Source organism: Leptidea sinapis, chromosome 30, assembly GCF_905404315.1.
Source record: "Leptidea sinapis chromosome 30, ilLepSina1.1, whole genome shotgun sequence".
Classification (NCBI taxonomy): Eukaryota; Metazoa; Arthropoda; class Insecta; order Lepidoptera; family Pieridae; genus Leptidea; species Leptidea sinapis.
The window spans coordinates 7158871-7180631 of record NC_066294.1 but is presented as its reverse complement, the minus strand read 5'-3'; the positions used below and the strand labels follow the sequence as shown (position 1 = coordinate 7180631).

The window sequence follows — 21761 nt, the reverse complement described above, 5'->3', positions numbered from 1 at the left end:
GTTATAATATATATTACTACACGAGTAGTTATTATTATTCATATAAGACCAGCAGTAGTTACATGTATTGACCAGCAGTAATTGAAATTCACGTCGATGAGCTATAACTAAACCATTAGGTTAGGTTTAGTTTGCCACAGCAATCTTCCTCGAAATAAGATTCAAATAATATGTTGGCAACGATAGCGAAAATGGGAACCGGAACTGGAATAGGACATAGATAATCTTCAATTCCAAACTTGTTTATGGGAAAGACCTTTATCTACGCGGGCAAAGTCGCGGGCATCAGCTAGTATATCTATATATATTTTTTTTATGGAATAGGAGGACAAACGAGCGTACGGGTCACCTGGTGTTAAGTGGTCACCGCCGCCCACATTCTCTTGCAACACCAGAGGAATCAAAGAGCGCTGCCGGCGTTAAAGGAAGGTGTACGCGCTTTTTTTGATGGTACCCACGTCGTATCGTCCCGGAAACACCGCACAAGGAAGCTCATTCCCCAGCTTCGTAGTACGAGGAAGAAAGCTCCTTGAAAACCGCACTGTGGAGGACCGCCACACATCCAGATGGTGGGGATGATATCCTAACTTGTGGCGTGTCGTGCGAAGGTGGAATATATGTATCTATGTATATGATTGTTTTGTGTGGTGTTATTAAGGTGCGTCGTCCAGAAAAGTACGGGTGGGAGCCGCGACGGCTGTTAAGTCAGCTGGTCGACATCTACTTACACCTGGACTCGCCTCTCTTCCACGCCGCACTTGCAGCTGACGAGGTTAGTATCTGTACATGCTATTTTCAAGTGGGCCTTTTTTGCTTGGAAACAGTTCATAGCGTGTTTTTTAGTTGACTATTTTTGCTCAGTTGGTCAACTTCACACCTTTAAATTCCTTGTTTCTTTTTTGCTCAGATGTTTTGCTTAGAGTAAACGTACATATGGATATGGGTACCACAACTTATAATGCTTACTATTCGGCTAAGTCAAATCAAATCAAAATCACTTTATTCATTCATGTAGGTCATGGAAATGACTTATGAATGTCAAAAAATATTTTTACAAAGTACGTAATACGTAATAACATGTTTACATTGTGAATGAACTAACAAATTTAGTCCCATCACCTTTGTTACGTATCTCTTCCGGGGGTAATACGTCACAACAGCCGACCAATCACAGCGCGTCATTTCATGGGACGAGGGTATAAAAGAGCGGCTTCCAGCTCATTTGATTCAGTCCCGTGCCAGATTTTGGCGAGACAACACGTCCTGAGGATGCCTCGTGTAGAGGCGAAACACGTGTCGAATTGTTTAAAGACAAATATTGGCGGAATTAACACTAAAGAAAACTCAAATCATTTCTATAAGAATTTCATTGCCACTCTTTTGAATCAACATTTACATTTTCATCGTTTTACAAATCACTCACAATATATGTAAAGTGATGCAATAAAAAAACGTCAAATAGTCAATGCCTTACACGGCTAAGTAAAAAAAGTAAATGTAAATTAAAACAAAAGTTATTGAGTGGCTGCATCCCATACACATCGTAAATAAATAAATGTATTTCGCGAGCATTTTATCGTAGTCGAGTTAGTAAGCCTTTTGTGGGGCGATGTATTATCCTTTTACAACAAGATCCCAGAAATATTTGAAAACAAAAGAATTATTTAAAAAAAAAAACATTTGTGTGGTACTACAATATAAACTACTTTCTTAATACCACAGATTGGAAATGGAGCGACCGCCCTCAGTTTATTAAATATTAAGTTTTATTGTATGATTGCAACTATATTTTTTATGAAAAAAAAAATGAAGCCTCGCTGAGTTTCTTGCGCCCGTTCTTCCCAGGTCTGAGGCATACTTTTTCGAGCGGGTGGTGGTTTTTGACTTTTAAAAAGTGATTCATATCATATTTTGAATAAAAATGTATGTATTCGAATGCAAATAGGTACGTGATGAGATGGCACCTCCGGTTGAGAGGCAACGGTCCTGTATTCACGTACGCTCTGTATTTTAATACAGAGTCCATGGTATTGTAAAGTTATTCAAAAAATGCTGTGTCCATTTGTGATGTGTTACTCAGCTAATAATATTGTCATTGTCATGGTCAGATGTAGCCACTTAAAATCAAATAATACATCAACACGTTATCTATTACTAATTATTTATACTAATATTATAAAGGGGAAAGATTTTATTGTTTATTTGCATTGTATAGGCTCCCAAACTACCGAACCGATATGAAAAATTATTTCACTGTTGGGAAGCTACACTATCCCCGGGTGTACGTAGGCTGTGTTTTATTTTCAAACAAATTGGAGATTCTTACTAAATTTCCTTATAATGTTGCCTAAGGTTTAAAAAATACCAAATATAATCTTTACATCGCGTATGTTGGTATATACTACGATTTTGCAGAACACATCATTATTTACAAAAACTGTCGCGACATCATATTCTGTACCATATAATATTAGACTACACCCTCGGTACACTCCAGAATTATGTGCGGCCGTCTCTCCTACCTCCATGCAGGCCAATTAAACAGATGTTTGTTAAAAGGGCCATGACCCGTTATTACATAAGTTATTTTACGTAACCTTGGGCGTGGCAGTTTTACCAGCTGGCGAGAGAGCTTGAAGTCTTTTTGAGGTAAACCTTCTTTTGCTTGTCTGTACCCACTCACTTAATAAAGCACATTGTTTACAGCGTTCGTTCCGCAAGGAGTTGTTCGAGGAGGCAGCACTGCGACTCGCCAAGTCCTGCATCAAGACCTCGTCGGAGATCGAACGCTTCAAGGCGCTCGCTGACAATGCATATCAGATTGCTGGTGAGTTTTAAAATATAATTGATTTTTAAATAAACTTACTATACTAAGGCCAACGAGATGGGATAAAGAATATAAACAAATGGACCGTTACAGTTACATTGCGATAAATATCTCGTACGAGCTGTTAGGTATCGGTCGTGTTACTAGTTTTAATCCAAATAGATTGAATAAGTATCATTTTTGTGTGAAGTCTCAGTCATTTGTGCAGTGTCATTGTAAATTAGCAGTGTAAGTACTGTATAATCTATCTCTCTCTATCAAGATACACTTCTACAAGAGGAAAAGAAAAACATGCTTCGCACACCAGAAAAACTGTACCATTCAAATCCCGACCTAAGTGCGTCAGAAGAGTCGAGTACATCAAAAATTACATTAAGAAAAAGAAAAAGGACTGAAAATGAGCATTCTTTTTCCTTTGAGAAATTCGAGGAATTAATCTCAAACAAAATGAGTAGTATGTTGTCTGATCTACGCTCTGAACTTTCAGAAAATATATTAAAAATCAATGATAACATCAACTCACTAGTGAAAAATGAATTAATAAATTTAAACACAATAACCAGAGAGATACGAAAAGAACTCAATGAAATAAGTGCAGAAAATTCTAGCTTACGTAGTCATATTTCTGATTTGAACTCGAAACAAGAATGCATGGAAAAGGATATATTGTCTTTAAAAGAGTCATACCGAGTTATACATAATGATCATACCGAGTTGAAAAAATGTTCTAATGAATCTGCCTCAAACAATCTATCAGGACAAGTACAGTTTTTACAGGATAAAATAGATTCAATGGAGCAACAATCACGGCAATGTAACATTGAACTTTGCAATGTACCCGAGAAGCGAGGTGAAAACTTATTATCCATAATTGAATCTGTTGGAACCGCTATCAAATTTAATATAGATCCTAAAAGTATATTTTCGATACATCGTGTTCCTCATGCCCGCAATGAAGATAACATTCGTCCGTAAAATCCAAACAAATAATTCACAAAACTCACACCTTGTTGTCTAAAATAGATCATAATAATATTACAGTAATTGAGCAATCACAATTTTTCTTAACTATGATTCACAGTGTTGACTGTATGTATATATATAATCGCTTTATTTCAAATACTTATATATTATTTTCATTTAAATACCTATGTACTGGCATTTACTTGCACTCAAACCTAGCATATGAAATTTGTGTCTCAATATAATGGCTAATAACAATTTTTCAATATACTTTCAAAACTGTCGGGGGTTCCGTACTAAGCTTCACACTTTATACATGAACATACTGTCACATTCATACGATATCATTGTTTTAACAGAAACCTGGCTTACTTCCGATATTAATGACGCAGAGTTCATTGATAACAGATACATAACATTCAGATGTGACCGCGATCGCTTAGCGACTAACAAGCTAGACGGAGGTGGGGTGGTTATCGCCGTAAGGCGCGAGCTCAAACCGGTTACCGTGGCCATACCTAACCAGGCAATTACGGCTAGAGCTATCGAACATGTAATTGTCGCCTTGCCGTCCAGATCTCGTGCAAAACAACATATAATTAGCGCAGCCTACGTACCACCAAATACTTCTTAAGACTTTTATGCTATGCACTTTGAAACACTGCGTAATATAGTAGTACAAAACAACATTGAATCAATCTACATACTAGGTGACTATAATTTACCTAATGTGCAATGGATATACAGTGATTCCAATAGTTGTGGCATGCTAGGAATATGCACGAGCAAAACCGGTGACATTTTAACTGAATTTATGGCTTTATCTGACTCACGACAATTTAATGATATTAAAAATAATATTGGACGCATACTTGACTTATGCATATCCAATCAAGAGTGTTGTGTCCAACCGTGTGGCTACCTATTACCACCAGATAACTACCACCCCTCATTCAACGTTAATATAAAATTGAATGTTCGTTATGAAATTATGAAACGTCTTACTATGCTTAAATTTAACTATAAGGCTGCTAATTATGACACTATAAATACAGCACTGAATAAAATTGATTGGTCTATCGAGCTATGCAACATTGATACGGATATGGCTGTGCGTAGGTTTTATAATTTGATTTATGATATAATTAGATCGCATATCCCTACAGTCCGTTATAAGTCTACACAGTTTCCTTACTGGTTTTCCCCAGGCTTAGTACATATTTATAAGAACAAAGAAAAAGCCTGGAAAAAATGGAAAACATACAATAACATTTGCGATTACGAAATATTTTCTCTATATCGAACCAGGTTCAAAGAGGAGTGCAACAAATGTTATCTTAATCATATTAAATTAATCGAGGAAAATATCACCAAAAATATAAAAAATTTTTGGACTTACATATCTAAGCGTAAAAATACGAGTGCTATACCTGCCAACATGTATTATAAGAATAGTACCTCTGACGTCCCAATTGATACATGTAATTTGTTTGCCACATTCTTCCACTCAGTCTACGAACCTTCAACCTTAGACACTAACAACTGGCTGCCGAACACTAACCTTGCTGATAATTCCACTCTCATAACGGAGATACAAATCTCGATGACATCAATCACTAAAACACTAAGCAACCTAGACGAGTCTAAGGGGCCAGGACCGGATGGTTTGCCTGTTATATTTTTAAAGTCTACAGCTAGATCTCTCACAAAACCGCTTCATATATTATTCAACAATTGTTTAAAAAATGGCTTGTTTCCAGATATCTGGAAGCAAGCATATATAACACCAGTTCATAAAAGTGGCGATAAGCAAAATATCGAAAATTACCGACCTATTTCGATACTCTCTTTAATATCAAAAGTTTTTGAAACCCTGGTTCACAGCATTATTTATCCTAGTCTACACAGTGTGATAATCCCTGAACAGCATGGTTTTGTGAAACGTAGATCCACAACTACTAACCTATTAATTTTTACGAACTATTTGTTTGAGCATTTGGACCATCGCGTGCAAATCGATGCTGTATATACTGATTTTCAAAAATGCTTTGACAAAGTGGACCACGAACTGCTTCTCAATAAAATAGCTTTTAATGGTATCAGAGGAAATCTACTCAGATGGTTCTCCTCTTACGTAACTCGTAGAAGCCAGGTAGTTGTAATTAATGGTTATAAATCAGATATCATAGTAAACACAACTTCTGGGGTCCCACAGGGATCCATTTTAGGTCCTTTATTGTTCGTTATATATATTAATGACATAAAAAATTGTTTCCAGAACTCACAGTTCTTAATGTACGCCGATGACCTAAAAATTTATAGAAGTATTAGCAATGAGTCTGATGTCGACCTACTTCAGCAGGACCTAAATAGATTTATCCTTTTCTGCCATCGCAATAAATTGAAAATTAATTTTGACAAATGCTATTCCATCTCTTTTTCAAAAAAATAAAAACGTTATAACAAATAATTACAAACTATCTGACTCTATAGTAAAGCGCGTTTCATTAATTAAGGACTTGGGAGTTCTATTAGACTCGAAACTGCATCTAGATCAACACATAAGTACCATCAGAGATAAAGCGCTCAGATTATTCGGCTTCGTCATGAGGTCATGCAGTGACTTTAAGCGTCCCTCAACATTTTTAATATTGTACACAACACTTATACGCTCCCAAGTTGAGTATGCCACACCAGTATGGAACCCCTTATTTAATAAATATGCTGACACTTTGGAGAGAATACAAAGTAAATTCCTTAGTAGAATTGATATCCAATATGGGCGTACGAAACGAACCTACAGTCAATTGCTTGAAATTTATAAACTTCTTAGCTTACGCAATCGGCGTACTCTTTTGGGTGCAATGACATTGTACAATATTTGTCACAATATATATGATTGCATAGAACTAAACAATAAACTTAATTACGCAGTTCCACGCATAGCATATAGGTGGGCGGTGCGCACGCAGCGGCTATTTCACACGCCGCGCTACCGCACGCACGCGGGCGGTCGCGCCCCACTACACAGATTAGTCGACACACATGACAGACTTTTTAATGACCTTGACATTTTCTTTTCAACAAAACCAAAATTTAAAAAGCAAGTTAATGATATTTTAAGTGAACTGGATTAATATATATATATAGTTTTTTTATACATATAAAATCGCATTAGGTAACTCTTTTGTTTAAATATAAAGTAAATTTTGTAAATAACTTAGTTTTAAGACATCTAATTTTATATTTCTTTCCTCTTTATGTTTGTAAATATTTCTTTAATTAATGTTAAACTTTGTTATTCATCATGTAAGATACCAGTAACTATAAAATTAACCTGTGGATAACGGTGTGGGTTCTCACTAAAATTAATTTAATATCTACTTTAATTGGAAATTGTAAAATGTATTGTGTGAACTGTTTGTTGTCCCTAAGAAATAAAATAAAATAAAAGCAAGCTATTATTATCTCTTGTCTTTATAACTTGTACGGAATAGTGGCGTCTGTTGGTCGACCACAGCTGTCGTTGCATGTTTCGTGGTCACTGACCACGAAACATGCATACTACTATGCATACCGCTACTACTATATACCGCGGGACTGGCGGCTGTCAAAGTGCTTTTGTGCCTGTTTGACATTCGCCATTTTGGCGCTGTTGGCCATGTAGCGAGAGTCTACGGTACTAAAACTAGTGATGACAACCTCAGCAAACAGCGATAGATGATGGGAAACTATTTACAAAAAAAATTGTGTTCCTTATTACGTTGATTCTTGAAGTATAAATAACACGGAAAACCAACGAAATTAATTCAAAATCAAAAATACTTCAGAGTATTGTACGTTCGGTACAGCCATTTCTATTATACGTCAAAATTAGTTCTCTGGACGCTCGCGAGTGGCGCTTCAAATAGGCACAAAAAATTTGTTGTCAAACATATAGAACAGGCTGTCCAGTGGTATGTATACAGGTCAGAGTTCGTGGTACAGGAAAGCAGTCAGTACCGCAGTTGTCATGTTGACATTTGGTCCGCCATTTTGTGGACAAGTTCAAGTTTGGATGGCATTTGAAGTGATATTATGTATTTTTTCGTTTCCATGTTTACTTAGTTTTTTTTTGTTATTCTTAATCTGTTGCTGTTAGTTTTCTTGTTGATGTTTTCTGTTATTGTGAATAGTGTCGATTTTAATTATAGAATCACAGTATGGGAGCCCAAGGCAACCCTTGAATGATATCAGTTCTCGCCCTGAAACTTTGTTTACATTCGTTATTATTATTATATCTTTTGCCTTACTACACTTAGCACGCGCATTAAGCATATTACCAATATCACCAAACAGAGACCTGCGGGCCTAGCATGAAATCTTATTGCGATTAAATTGACGACCTAAAATGAACTGCTTTGCTTTTTCATACCACGACGTCATTAGAGCTATCCAATTTAGGTTGACGTCAGATCAAGTCGGAAATTGAATCGCAAACTGTTTTAGTTCGTTCATTCATTTGCACCATGAGGTAATATTTCAATTAAACTGGATAGCTTTATGTGTTATAGTGAGCGATTCAGAAAAAGTTGTTATATTCTTAGTGGGAAGTGAATAGTGTTGTTAAAAACTTTAAAAAAATAGTGTACATACATAAAACAAACAGAAAAGGAAAATTTATTTGTTGAAAGATGAGATGAGAATACTTTATTGGACTTTTTTGTAAAACAAAATAATGAAAATAAATACCCAAAATGAAAATACTAAAGACAAGGCAGTAAGGTCCCTGGCTAAAACCTGTTCGCAAGAACGAATTAAAAAAAAATGTACTCTGTGCTCTTGTCAAATAAAACATGAATGGAGGTGCGTTCATAACTCGTTTTATGGTCGGTTTCTGAAGTACTTTTAACGGCAGTTTATCTATTCGATAGCGCTATTGGTTCGATAACCCACAAAAGTGTGTTTCTGAACGACGCAACAATAGTTAAACTCCGTTTAAACTACAGTTAACTTAACTGACCAATGTGTGCCGTTTAACTGTTCCATAACTTTATTTTACGTTTGTTTTCAGTTATTAGTTATAATATAAATAATAAAGTACCTACCTCTGTGTTTCAAATATATTAGCAGTATTGTTATTTGTGAAAGTTAAATATTTTTTTTATTATTCGGATTACGGCATAATGGATTTTCCGAGTAGTTCCTCAGAATCTGATTTGGAATTACTGGAGTTTATTTGTAATATATCTGTACCAAGAAACTTAAGACGTAGGAGGAATCCTTTTGAAATGTATACGGAACAAGAATTTAAATTAAGGTATCGCTTTGATAAGAATACTGTGCTCCATATTAGTAATGTGAATAGCCCTGTTAATACATATGATTTTATGCTACAAGTAGATACTTTCCAAGTACCAATTATTACTGGTGATGATATTAAGGTTCACAAAACTACAGTGTCAAGAGTGGTTCATAAAGTAAGCAAGTAAATAGCTAAGCTGTAGCTGGGTAGGATTTATATAAGTATGCCAAATTATGAAGATACTAGGGATGTTAAAGCACAATTTTTTAAAATTTATGGACTGGCCTCCACGGTAGTCTCGTCCGTTTTTTTGTTGTCAATAATGAATAGAAATTCTTTGGCTACTTCGATGAGAAGCACCTTCTCTCTTTCGGTGAAATTTTTGCTACGTTTGATGGATTCCATCTCTTAATTACAGAAACAAAATATTATATTGAATGTTAAACGAAATGCACACTACGAAGTTCCAAATACGAATAACGAAACGAAAACAATTGAATTTCGAAAACAATAGTTTCATATTGACATCTTTTTAAAAAAATAAACACCCAACGCTGTTGTAAACAATTGAATTTCGAAAACAATAGTTTCATATTGACGTCTTTTTTAAAAAATAAACACCCAACGCTGTTTTACATACAGCCACTGATAAATAAAAAGTATTATTATGTTTTACCAATTTATTATAAAAGCACTTATTTATCATCACAGAAAATGATATTGTACTCAACACTGGAATTAATGATGAATTTAAATGAATATTATTAATTTAAACTTACCATTTAAAACAGAGCCCTCTAGTGGCACAATAAGGAACCAGTTATCGATTGCATAACTATTGAACGATGCGATCTGTATTCAGAAACGAAGTGACAGTTAACCGACGCTTATCACATACATAACTTTAACGGACCAAAAGCTAATAAGAGTTTATCAGAGAGCTTCAGAAACCGGGCATTAATCAGTTAGGTACCTAAACTAAAAGTTGATGGTAGGCTTTCTGTGTCTATGGTTACGCTGACTTCTTAACTAAATAAATTAAACATGGGTGTCGATACAACGCAGAGGCAATTCCAATTATCATAAATAGAAGTTCTCATTTCAGGCACCTATTGTAACATGTTTACATTGTTGAATGTACAAACAAATTTGGTCTCTTCACCATTGTTACGTATCTCTTCCGGTCTTCCTCTTCTAGCCAGTTATATTTTCGAAAATCTTTAATCAACCGCGTTTTCGTTTCTAGTATCAAATCAGCAGAAAAACGACGAGTTTGCGGACGCACCGGAAGAATTCCGCGATCCGCTCATGGACACGCTCATGACAGACCCCGTGCTGTTGCCCTCGGGAAAGGTAAATGAAGTGGCATTATCCTACTAACGTTTAGTAGACCTAAGAAACAGTGACATGATATAGTGATTTTGTGAAGTGTCTTTTTGTATGCCAATAAGGGACGAGACGAGCAGGATGTTCATCTGATGGTAATTGATACCCATTACAATACAGTGCCGCTCAGGATTCTTGAAAAACCCTTTTATTATGCTTATTCTATTGTTTATATTACAGTACATTTTTTTTATATAAAAATAAGGGACGAGACGAGTAGGACGTTCAGGTTTCCTGAAAAAACGAAATTTTTTGAGCGGCACAACAATTGCGCTCGTCACCTTGAGACATAATATGTTAAGTCTCATTGACCAAGTAATTTCAACAACGCCCTTTACACCGAAATACATTAATGCTTACACATTACTGCTTCACGGCAGAAAAAGCCGCCGTTGTGGTACCCATAATCTAGCCGGCATCATATGTAAAGGAGCCTTCCACTGGTCTTGTGATGGTTCTCTTTCTCCAAATGCTGTTTGCTCTGACTGCTGGCCAGTTGAGTTGAAATAATCTTATTAATTATTTTAAGTATAGGTGCCATGACGGAGGTAAGTTTAACTGCTAACTTAGATGTCAGTTTCGCTAACTGCCTTATCGCGTGCCCTTCCTTTTTTTTTATTAAATTAAGAAAAGAGCCATTTCCTTTTCCTATAGGCCCCAAATTTTGATGATATTATCAATTGACAAGCTTGTCAGGCACAATACAGGATGGAAATAAGGAGTGCTCCGAAGAGCTGTTTCATCTGATTCCTGCCGCCGAATTCCACCTTCGCACGACACGCCACAAGTTAGGATATCATCCCCACGCGATTTTCTGGAGCTTTCTTCCACGTACAACAAAGCTGTGGAATGAGCTTCCTTGTACGGTGTTTCCGGGACGATACGACATGGGTACATTAAAAAAAAGCGCGTACACCTTCCTTAAAGGGCGGCAACGCTCCTGTGATTCCTCTGGTGTTGCAAGAGAATGTGGGCGGCGGTGATCACTTAACACCATTGCTCGTTTGTTTTCCTTTTCCATAAACATAAGGCCTTAGCGTTCGATCGCAGTGCAGTTTACAGGATTATTCTGCCATAAAGGTCGGTAATGGTCATAGTGATTACTCTTGTATTGAAGGTTAACTTGTAAGTGTGCTGGAGGTGATCACTTACCATCAGGCAACTCGCATGCTCCGTTGATCACTTATTCCACAATACTTTATATACTGAATGTATTATTGCAGGTGATGGACAGGTCGGTGATTCTGCGACATTTGCTGAACAGCGCCACAGATCCCTTCAACCGGCAGCCACTCAGTGAAGACCAGTTGCGCCCAGGTAATTAACTCCATTATGATATTCTTTTTAATTGTGAAACTGTTTGGTACTAATAATGTACCTTGGATTCATCTTCTATATAATATAGTCAGCAATAAGGTGTAATGAATATTATTGCATTTTTTATTAATATACTTTGTATAATAATAATATTAATTGAAATGTTTAGTTGGTTTAAAGTTTACAGAAATCTTATAACTAATAACATTGTGGACATTAGAGAAACCAATATGGCGTCTAGTATAACGTGCACAACACACCTTGGCCCGTTATGATAGAAATCAACACATGAGGTGTTTTTCTGTTAATTCATATTGATTAATTATTATTAAATTGCAAACATTATAAACTCTGACGGTTTTATTACAAAAAAATTAATTAAACATGGCTTAGACACTTGTTTTGTTAGACAGTGACGTAAGTATAAATACGTAAGTGTCCTAACAATAACGATGCCTAAAATGGAGTTTATATTTTTCTATTACAAAACTGTGTTTAACTACAACGTCGTAAGGCACAACATAAACTGAAGTGTACAGAAACAATTAAAGGAACGTTTTGCAATTTTTGACAGCTATCATCTATCTGTCATCAAATAATCTAAATCTTCAAGAATATGGTGACGATATATCCGTTAGACACACCTTACACAATCTTCGAATCGTGTTTAAATATAAGGAATGTCTAAGGAATATTGAAAGTTTAACAACAGAAACACACAGATCTGTCATAGAACTTTTTAAAACAAGTGTCAAACACATGTTTAACTTTTTTTTAATAAGACAGTAACTCTTTATTCGTAATTATTATTCTAATGCGTTGACGTTAAATTTCAGCGGTGGAATTGAAAGAAAGAATATCACAATGGCAGCGTGAGAAGAAATCATCATAAATTTATCAACTAAGTCTGATGTACATAGTATGCATATATTGATACTAGCGGACTATTGTCCAAGTATGAATGGGAGACGCGAAAACCAATAATTTTCTATGTAATTACATTATTCTATCACCCTACCCTGTCTATAGGCGAAATGTTTCTATGGACGCTGGGCTGTTATACTCGTGAACACTTGTTTACTGGCCGACGGTCGGATAAAGACTGACACGGATTCGCGTTGACAAGTAATGTATATCTACCCACATTTACACTCGTGATGAGTTCATCTAACTACCTAGAAAGAATCAAATGATCTCATTGAAAGATTAGAAATTTAGTTTCAAATTTCACGAGTAACAGCTAAAATAACGAGTTCTAGACTGTGATAGTGATCACAAATACACACGCATTATTGACAATGTGTTTTATTTTAATATTTAGTTCTATATTTAATGTTATATTATGTCCTGATCACACGAGTTTCCACTGCAAAATTCAATGAATAAATATAATTCTATTAAATTACAAAAGTTCTATTAGTAAAATTAAGTTATTTATGTTTTAAAGCGAAATGTCATTTTGACAGATAGTGAAAAAAATTATTTATTTGGTATTAGTTAGAACTTATTTTAGAATTGCATTTGTTTGCGAACACTTAGTTACATTGAAGCCTTGAAAAACATTTCACTAAAAATTATTATTAACTAAACTTAAACCAAGTTAGTTAAAAGTTAAAACTACCCTCAAAAAATTCTAGTGATTCAATGAAATAGCAAACATGCAATTTGAATGAATTTTTTTCCACGTTGCAAATGTTTATAAGGCGTGTTTTTTTATTGATCTCATTGATACATTACTAGGGTCATGACAGTAGAATTTTTTACAGAATAGTTAGATAGCATTGAACCAAGTTGTTAGGCTAAGACAAATGTACTATGAAGGAGTTAAAATAAATAGTTCCTCAGCGGCCGTCATAGGAATTATATGAGTATTTTCGAAGCTTGACACCTTTTGCTCTTGACGAATATTAAATATATTTATTTATCGAGCAAACCAGTCTGCCAAGTAATCCAATCTAACAAACCCTATTGTAAATAAGGCAGCTGTTGACTAGAGTAAACTACATACAATGAACGCGAAGTAAACTCATTTCAAATTTAAAACTTTTTGCCACTACTGAGTTATATGACAGGGAGAAGTAATTTTAAACTTGGAGTAACTTTACGCCGCGTTTAATAATAACACAGTTAAGTGTTTATAAACACTGTTTTTTAATCTATACTAATATTATAAAGCTGCAGTGTTTGTTTGTTTGTTTGAACGCGCAAATCTCTGGTACTACTGGTCCGATTTGAATGATTCTTTCAGTGTTGGGTAGTCCATTTATCGAGGAAAGCTATAGGCTATGTTTTTTTTTCAAAATTAGGGATCCGTAATAAAATTGCTATTTTGTAACACAAGGTGTAAAATCGAAAACCTATTTTTGCGTGCGCTGCAAAAACTATTGACAATAGAACAAAATGATGTACAGGCTATAATATAGGCAATATTTTATTACTTATAAAACTATCGCGTGAATTATACTTTATATGGCAAAACAACGTTTGCCGGGTCAGCTAGTTTATCATAAACGGTTTATTCGTCTTAATTTTTGAGCACCTGTATTTCGACGTGGGGCGGTGGACGCGAGATGAGTGGCGATAATTATACATACTCTATTATTACTTGAGCTCTCTGTCTGACTTATTGATCAATGCTACAACAGCAGGCTACAAATATGAAATATTACTCAAAAGCAGCTGTTAATGGATGATGAAACCCATTGACCATGGGTTACGGTGCTGAGTCTAACACCTATAGAACGTACTTGATAAGACTTTACATACGTAAATCTTAGCCGAGTGAAAGCTTATCAAAATCTTTGTTTTATAGTCATTTGATAGCTGAAATAATGCTCAGCTTAACCTAAGACAGCCCAGCGTAAAATTTTACTTAAGTAAAGTCTGAGCACTGTACTGTTCTGATACGAGCTTTATTCCTATTTCAAATATACATCACATACGGTCGCTTAGTGTTAAATACTTACATTATCTCGTCCCACGTAGTGCTAGACTTAGCATAAAAAGACAAAACACTTTAACAAACTCAAATAACAGGGAGTCTTTACAGTTGTTAGGTAAAAGGATTTGGTTATACAGCCCCATCTCAAAAATTCATATTCTGTATAATCATTAAGCCTGAATATTAAATTTTTGTAAAAAATTATCAATATTTATTGTTATTTAAACGAACGCAAAATTTTGGTTTCACATAAACTAATATATAAAGAAGGAGAAACTATGTGAAAAATATTTTTCGCATACCCCGGCTTATGTCGGGTGGTGTCATACGTAGAAGTTTAAAAATACGGTCGAAGCGCCAATTTCACCAATCACTTCAAACTGAGTTATAAAACTGATCTCGATTAAACACGAAGCGATTTCAGCAACACCTTATGAGCGTTTTGATGTAAACTGAGTTTACATGTCATAAACAATAGAATGTATCAAACACCTGTCAGAACTGTCATCGTTAAGTATGCGCAAAATCGAAATGTCAATGTTTCTATTACGATTACGACCGCGATAGTGACAGCTCTTGAACGCCATTATATATGTTGAACATCCTAAATTTGTCGGTCAGCATTTAAACGCGTTTGGGATACAATTGCGTTTAGTTTGTGTTGGTGAAAACAGAATTGAATCTATAAAGTCGCTTACAGGCGTAAGCGTAGTTCAAAGTGTTTTAATCGCTTCCTACTTTAATGGTGAAATCGGGCCTATGTGGCAGATGGCGCAGGCGGATGTACACAAATCGTAGAAAAAATCCACACATTTGCGCATGAACGATCATTAGAAACTGAATACACACACGTTACAACTACCCTCATTTATAAAAGCATCAATTATAGAATAAATTTCTTGTTACAAAAGGCCTAACCCAATTACATTAAGTATTAACTCAAATCATTACTGTGTACTGCAAAGTAACTCTTGTAAATATATCTGATTTGTCTAGAAATACTTCAAATGCGTTTAGCTTGGGCTGTTAAAGACAAGACGGGTAAAAATATATTTAATTTTAACTTACTTGCACACAGTTGTGGTTTTTATTGTGACTAATGGATTTAGTTTCCTAGCGATTGTGTTCCTTGCAACTTCAATTATAATATAGACATAGATAGTATGACTCAAAGGGGCAAAACATAATATATAACACGGCTCAAGACCCCAATGTTTCTGTATCGAATTAATCGAATTGAAACTTTAATATAATGATACTCCACACTGCCAATTTATCAGATTAGCATAAATAAATACTTTCAGTTCCATTCCCTGATATGATAATGCTAATGATAGTAACTCCTTACGGCCCTTTTCAATATAAAATCTGAATCTTTTTTAAATCCAGATTCTGTGTCATTCGTGGATCGATACTGAATTTGCACTTTAGTATGTCTCATCTATCCATATTAATAGTCGAGTAAACGCTTACATATCAAATTCATACAATTATTAAAACTTAGATCATATATACGTCTAGATAGACTGTCACAACTGAAAACGTCGAAAGGTTCACCTCCAATTTGAGCAATGCACGCACACTAACACAAAGTGACTTAAAATCGCGTGTAAGACGTAGCTTGTCCTGCATATTGAAGTAATAATAATAAAAAAAGTAAAAATAAGCCTGGCCTGTTTGCATTGGTTGTCCAGCAACAAGAGGCTCCATCTAAAGGTATTAATTATCTTAGTATTAATACATCTTCCCATAGAGGATTCGATAACAAGTCATTAAAAGGTTCCACAGATTATATTGAAATGCAAAAATCAGGAAATCGGCCGTAAGTTACTTTGACTCTGTAATATGTTGGAATATTTACTTGGTCTCATTGTAAAGTGAATAATTAAGTCTATACTTATTATAATAAACATTATATAGTCTCTATGTTGATATGCCAATAAAATATGGTAAACTATATTGAAGTTTTATTCGTGTTACATAATATATGACGATTACTGTGTGTTGTCGTAAATACCATGAAATTAAGAACTACACCACAGCAGCAATGAGAAGTAATAATATTGTTATGAACAACCTGTATAACGGGATTTATACAAATAAATTTGTGTATAATACGAGGGCTGCACTAAAAGTATCGGGAATGGAATATTTCCACTGTTCCTGTCATATTAAAGTCTTTGAAAACTCCTTGGTTTTAAAAATCGAATACCTTTTATTTATATAAAAAAAAAAATCTCGGTCTTGTCGCAAGGTCTTATCAAACTTGTTTAGTCGTTGAGAAAATGGAATTGACTCGAGAAAATTCTAGAGCGATGATTTATTATGACTTTCGAAGTGGTTTAACATAAAAACAGCGTGTTGACCGGATGATTTCTGCATTTGGTGATGAAGCCCCATCCAAAACCATAATTAATCTCTGGTTTGCTGAATTTCAAAGTGGACGTGTCAAGCTCGGTGATGATCAAGGTCGTCCAAAACTGCAGTCACCAAAGAAAACGTTGATGCTGTGCGTAAGCTGATTGAGGAAGATCGAAATTCAGGCAACTTTAGACATTGGCATGAGTCAAATACAAATAATCTTGCATGAACAATTAAGTAGGTGTAAAAAAGTTGTTTTCCCGATGGATACCGCATTTGCTCTGTGAAGAGCAAAAAGCGGCTCGCGTTACTTGGTGCGTCAGAACTCTAGAAAGATTCCACGCAGGATCCTTAAATGCTGTATACAACATCGTATCTGGTGACGAATCCTGGATGATGTGTCACTTCCTTGATTCCCGAAATATTCAGTGCTGCCCTCGTACATTGATGTTTATATATGTCGCAGCCATCTGGTCCAATCTGCCAGTCAATTGAAGGGTTAGTTTTTGTATTGAAATGTCACTGCTGCCTAAATTATCCAAATCCAGAATAATCTACGGCCCATTGCCTACCTTTTAAAAGTGTGTATGATTTATTTTGGAAGCTATCCATGTGCTATCCTCCTTGTTCCTTGAGAACCTTCACAGGTAGATGCAGTTAATACAGATTTTTCTAAATGTTTCGACAGAATTGACCACATGATACTATTGTAAAAACTATTACTAGTTGGAATACACGGAGATTTGTATCGCTGGTTTTCGTCATATGTTCACAATAGGAGCCAGACGGTTGTTTTAAACGGGTATTCATGTAAAACGATGTTCATCCCTTCAGGTGTTCCTCAAGGATCACGCCTGGGAACACTACTTAATGACATCTTTATCAATGATATATCTTCATGTTTTCACTACTCTAAAATTCCATTTTACACAGACGAATTCAAAACTTATGCCCAATTACGTCGATTGACGTGTGCCTACATCTTCAAGAGCATTTAAACCGATTTCAAAATTACTGTAGTCGTCACAAACTCGACTAAAATGTATTCAAGTGCATATCTAAAGTTACATTTGTTAGGGACTTGGCAGTTAGAATCTATTTTATTCTTCCAATTGTGGCTTTTGTGAAAGGCCACAAGTTAGCCAATGTCACGTTAAAGACCACCATGCTTAGAAGTATTTGTTTTCTATGTATTTTAATATTAGTGCTCGGTGCCAAAGATTGAAACAAGTTTTATGTTATACGTGAAACTAATATACATGCTGTTAATCCATAAAGGACATACACATATATAATTACTTAAACTGTTAGTTATTTCTACGCAGCGCCACCTGCTAGCTATTCATAGAGCTCTGGATCCCAACGATTTTACGTAATGTCGAGGTGTTTGTGAGTCGCTTAGCCATCACGTCGAAGTGAATATTGAAGAATTCCTATGTCAGCACCAGTTTTAGGTATGTTCATCTAAATTCTAAGGTATCTACTTACCATTACTTTGTCGCATTCTAAAGATTTGATTTGTGTTAAAACCTTTGGAAGTATTATGAATTCTTTTAATTTGAGATTTACGTTTAAATCTCGTATGCAAACGAAAGCATAAAGAGTCGTAATCTTGGACGGACACGCCTCTCACGCGAGCTACTCAGAACTAGATCTATGTGACTCTTTATATATGACAAACGTTGCTTTCGGAGGAATTTTTAAACAAGCCTGGCCCAAGGCTGCTATTGTGGTAAATGGTGGAAAAGGCTTCGAAATATTTCCATTAAATGGCAATGCAGTACCAACATACCACACATTTAAAAACTAAGTATAATGTTGGGGAAACAAATAATATTATATCAAAGACAACAATTAAAATAAAATTGTATATTTTGTTTAAACATAATGTTATCGTCACTATCTTACATAAGCATAAAAAGTCAGTCACAATTATATTTACTTATTCCTAAAAATGCCTCTCCCACCCCCCCCCCCCCCCCACACTCTTCTCCTTAAACATTATCTTGGCATTACCATTTACCTGAAGATTTCACTGTTTATCAGATATAAAATAGAATACCCAACCCAAGTACAAGGCAAAACTTGCTAACATAACAAGAGTGTGCGCGAGTAAACTTAACGCACGATTGATGTAAAACTTTAGATTCATTGTTTTGCTTTTTTTCGCAAACGCAGACGACAAAACCTTGTATTTTGAGCAACATTGAAATTTTAGGATAAAAAATTTTCAACTTTATTCTATGTAACAAGAAATTTAGTGTATTAGACTTATAAATTAATAATGAAATAAATTTTATACCAATCTAATTTGTATGTTTAATCCCAGAAGTGAGGGCTATCTCTTTAATTTTAATAAAATAAATAACTAGCGTACCTAGGTACTATCAAGTTTTCTCTAGGTTCTTGGTTTTTAACCGACTTCAAAAAAGAAGGAGTCAATTCGTCGGTATGTTCTTTTTATATTTGTTACCTCAAAACTTTCGACTGGGTGAACCGATTTTGATAATTCTTTTTTTATTTGAAAGCTGTACCCGTGTGTAATTTGGTCCAGATCTGACACTGGAATCTATGAGAAAACCATAAAAGTCTTAAATTTGCTTTACGTCCGTATAGCAAAGTGGATGATAAATTTACGAATAACTCAATATCGCGCCAACCGATTTCGATGATTCTTTTTTATTGGAAAGGATATACTTTGAAGATAGTTTGGTGCGAGTTTGGTTAGAGTCTGATTACGGAATCCATGACAAAGTAACGGAACTCTTCAATTCTTAGAAGCAAATTAACGATACTCGGCCGTAATTTTTTATGCTATCCGGATATTTAAGTCATCTACCATAACATAGTTATGGTCAAGTAATTGTCGTAGTCGAATATGATGATCAATTGGACTCCTCAACGACTGACAGTAAGGGTGTGATCTGTGGCAGAAATTCTAACGGTCTGCAATCAAATTGCAAAGCGCTTACGTTCATTGCATTGAAAAAAATTAGTATATCTACACATATTTAGACATATAAGTACTTAAAATTCACAAAAAATCATAAAATAAAAAATTAACAAAAAAACAACCGACTTTCATAAACACTATTCCAAAACAATAGATATAATGTGCACTAAAAAGTATAAAAATAATTGCGTATTTTTACACAATCTAATTCTAGTAATTCTTTTGTAATTTTTGGAGTCGGTGTCATCCAAGATAGGTTGGGTCGCGGCGGAAGGACACCGATTCCAAAAATAACAATAATCGTAACTAGAATTAGATTGTATAAAAATACGTGATTATATTTATACTTTTTAGTGCACATTATATCTATTGTTTTGGAATAGTGTTTATGAAATTCGGTTGTTTTTTTGTTATTTTTTTTTCTTTTATCCATGAAAGAGTAGTCCTGGATTTCTGCCATTTTAATTAACTGATAACTGTTTTTATTTTATAATTTAGTTAACGCTTAGTATTTCTTGATACTCTCACTTTTATAAAAATGTTGACTTCGCAAATAAAAGTAAAATTGAAGGTTAATTCAGCAATATAGTAAACTTGACATGTTCTATATGTTTGACATAATAATTATATTCACAATATGCTTAAGTTACCTCATCTCTGTTTTTAAATAACGGAAACTCAGAAGAGCGTTAACTCCGTCCGATAAATAATCTGAGTTACTCTCAAGTCGGTCCTGAAGAAGATACGTATGTAACAGAGCGAACCATGTTAAAATAACTGTGCCGGGAGTTTGATACGAGAGTCTTCCAGGCGAAAGGTATCACAAAATATATAATTCTCATTTAATTTAATGAATTCGTTAGCTTTTTTCGATGAGTAGATATTTAAGTTTTTCAAATACCCCTTAAACAATAGGCATTGAGGATGTATTTTAAAAACTACATCAGAGTTAGGGAGAAACTTAGGCCGTAATAATAGTGCCCATTTTCATACCTCCGTATGGGACCCTGAAGACTTAATTGGCACAATAGATACTTCGATTTATCATTAAGTACTTCCATATTTAAAAAGCTGGTATTTGCTATCGGACAACTATAATTGATGTTAGTAGACTCTAGAGCTAGACGCTGGACGCATGCATGCTTACCTACTTGTTCACCAACAGCAAAATTACCATTGGGAGGTTCCTTTGCACAGGATGCCGGCTAGATTATGGGTACCACAACGGCGCCTATTCCCGCCGTGAAGCAGTAATGTGGAAGCATTCCTGTGTTTCGGTCTGAAGGGCGCTGTAGCTAGTGAAATTACTGGGCAAATGAGACTGAACATCTTATGTCTGAAGGTGACGAGCGCAATTGTAGTGCCGCTCAGAATTTTTGAGTTTTTCAAGAATCCTGAGCGGTACTGCATTGTAATGGGCAGGGCGTATCAATTAGCATCAGCTGAACGTCCTGCTCCTCTCGTCCCTTATTATCATAAAAAAAAGGCGATTCCAATCAGAGTTCATGTTATAAAGGCAATAAGCGAAGCCGAGGGCCTCAATACACCCTAGTAGTAGTATCGTACTCTCTGCTAGTCATTCATAGTGCTTTATAATTGAAGTGTTTTCAATAGCCTTGTAAACGCAGATTGTTTTCAATGAAGAACATGCTAGTTACAAATGAATTTGTCATAACTGTTCCGCTCTCGCTAGAACCTGCTGGCAATCACTCGTCCAGTGACAATTTAC

General features: G+C 35.2%; 1 protein-coding gene across 1 annotated transcript in view; it reads left to right on the top strand.

The window, feature by feature from the left end:
• The window catches only part of LOC126973764 (ubiquitin conjugation factor E4 B), a 53166-nt gene extending 36491 nt beyond the window's left edge, over positions 1–16675 (top strand). The window contains exons 15-19 of the mRNA XM_050821081.1: positions 659–772; positions 2707–2827; positions 10321–10427; positions 11684–11777; positions 12614–16675. Of these exons, the coding sequence (XP_050677038.1) occupies positions 659–772; positions 2707–2827; positions 10321–10427; positions 11684–11777; positions 12614–12669 (492 nt within the window). The 3' untranslated portion in view covers positions 12670–16675. The remainder of the gene's footprint in view (positions 1–658; positions 773–2706; positions 2828–10320; positions 10428–11683; positions 11778–12613) is intronic.
• Positions 16676–21761: the final 5086 nt, after the last annotated feature.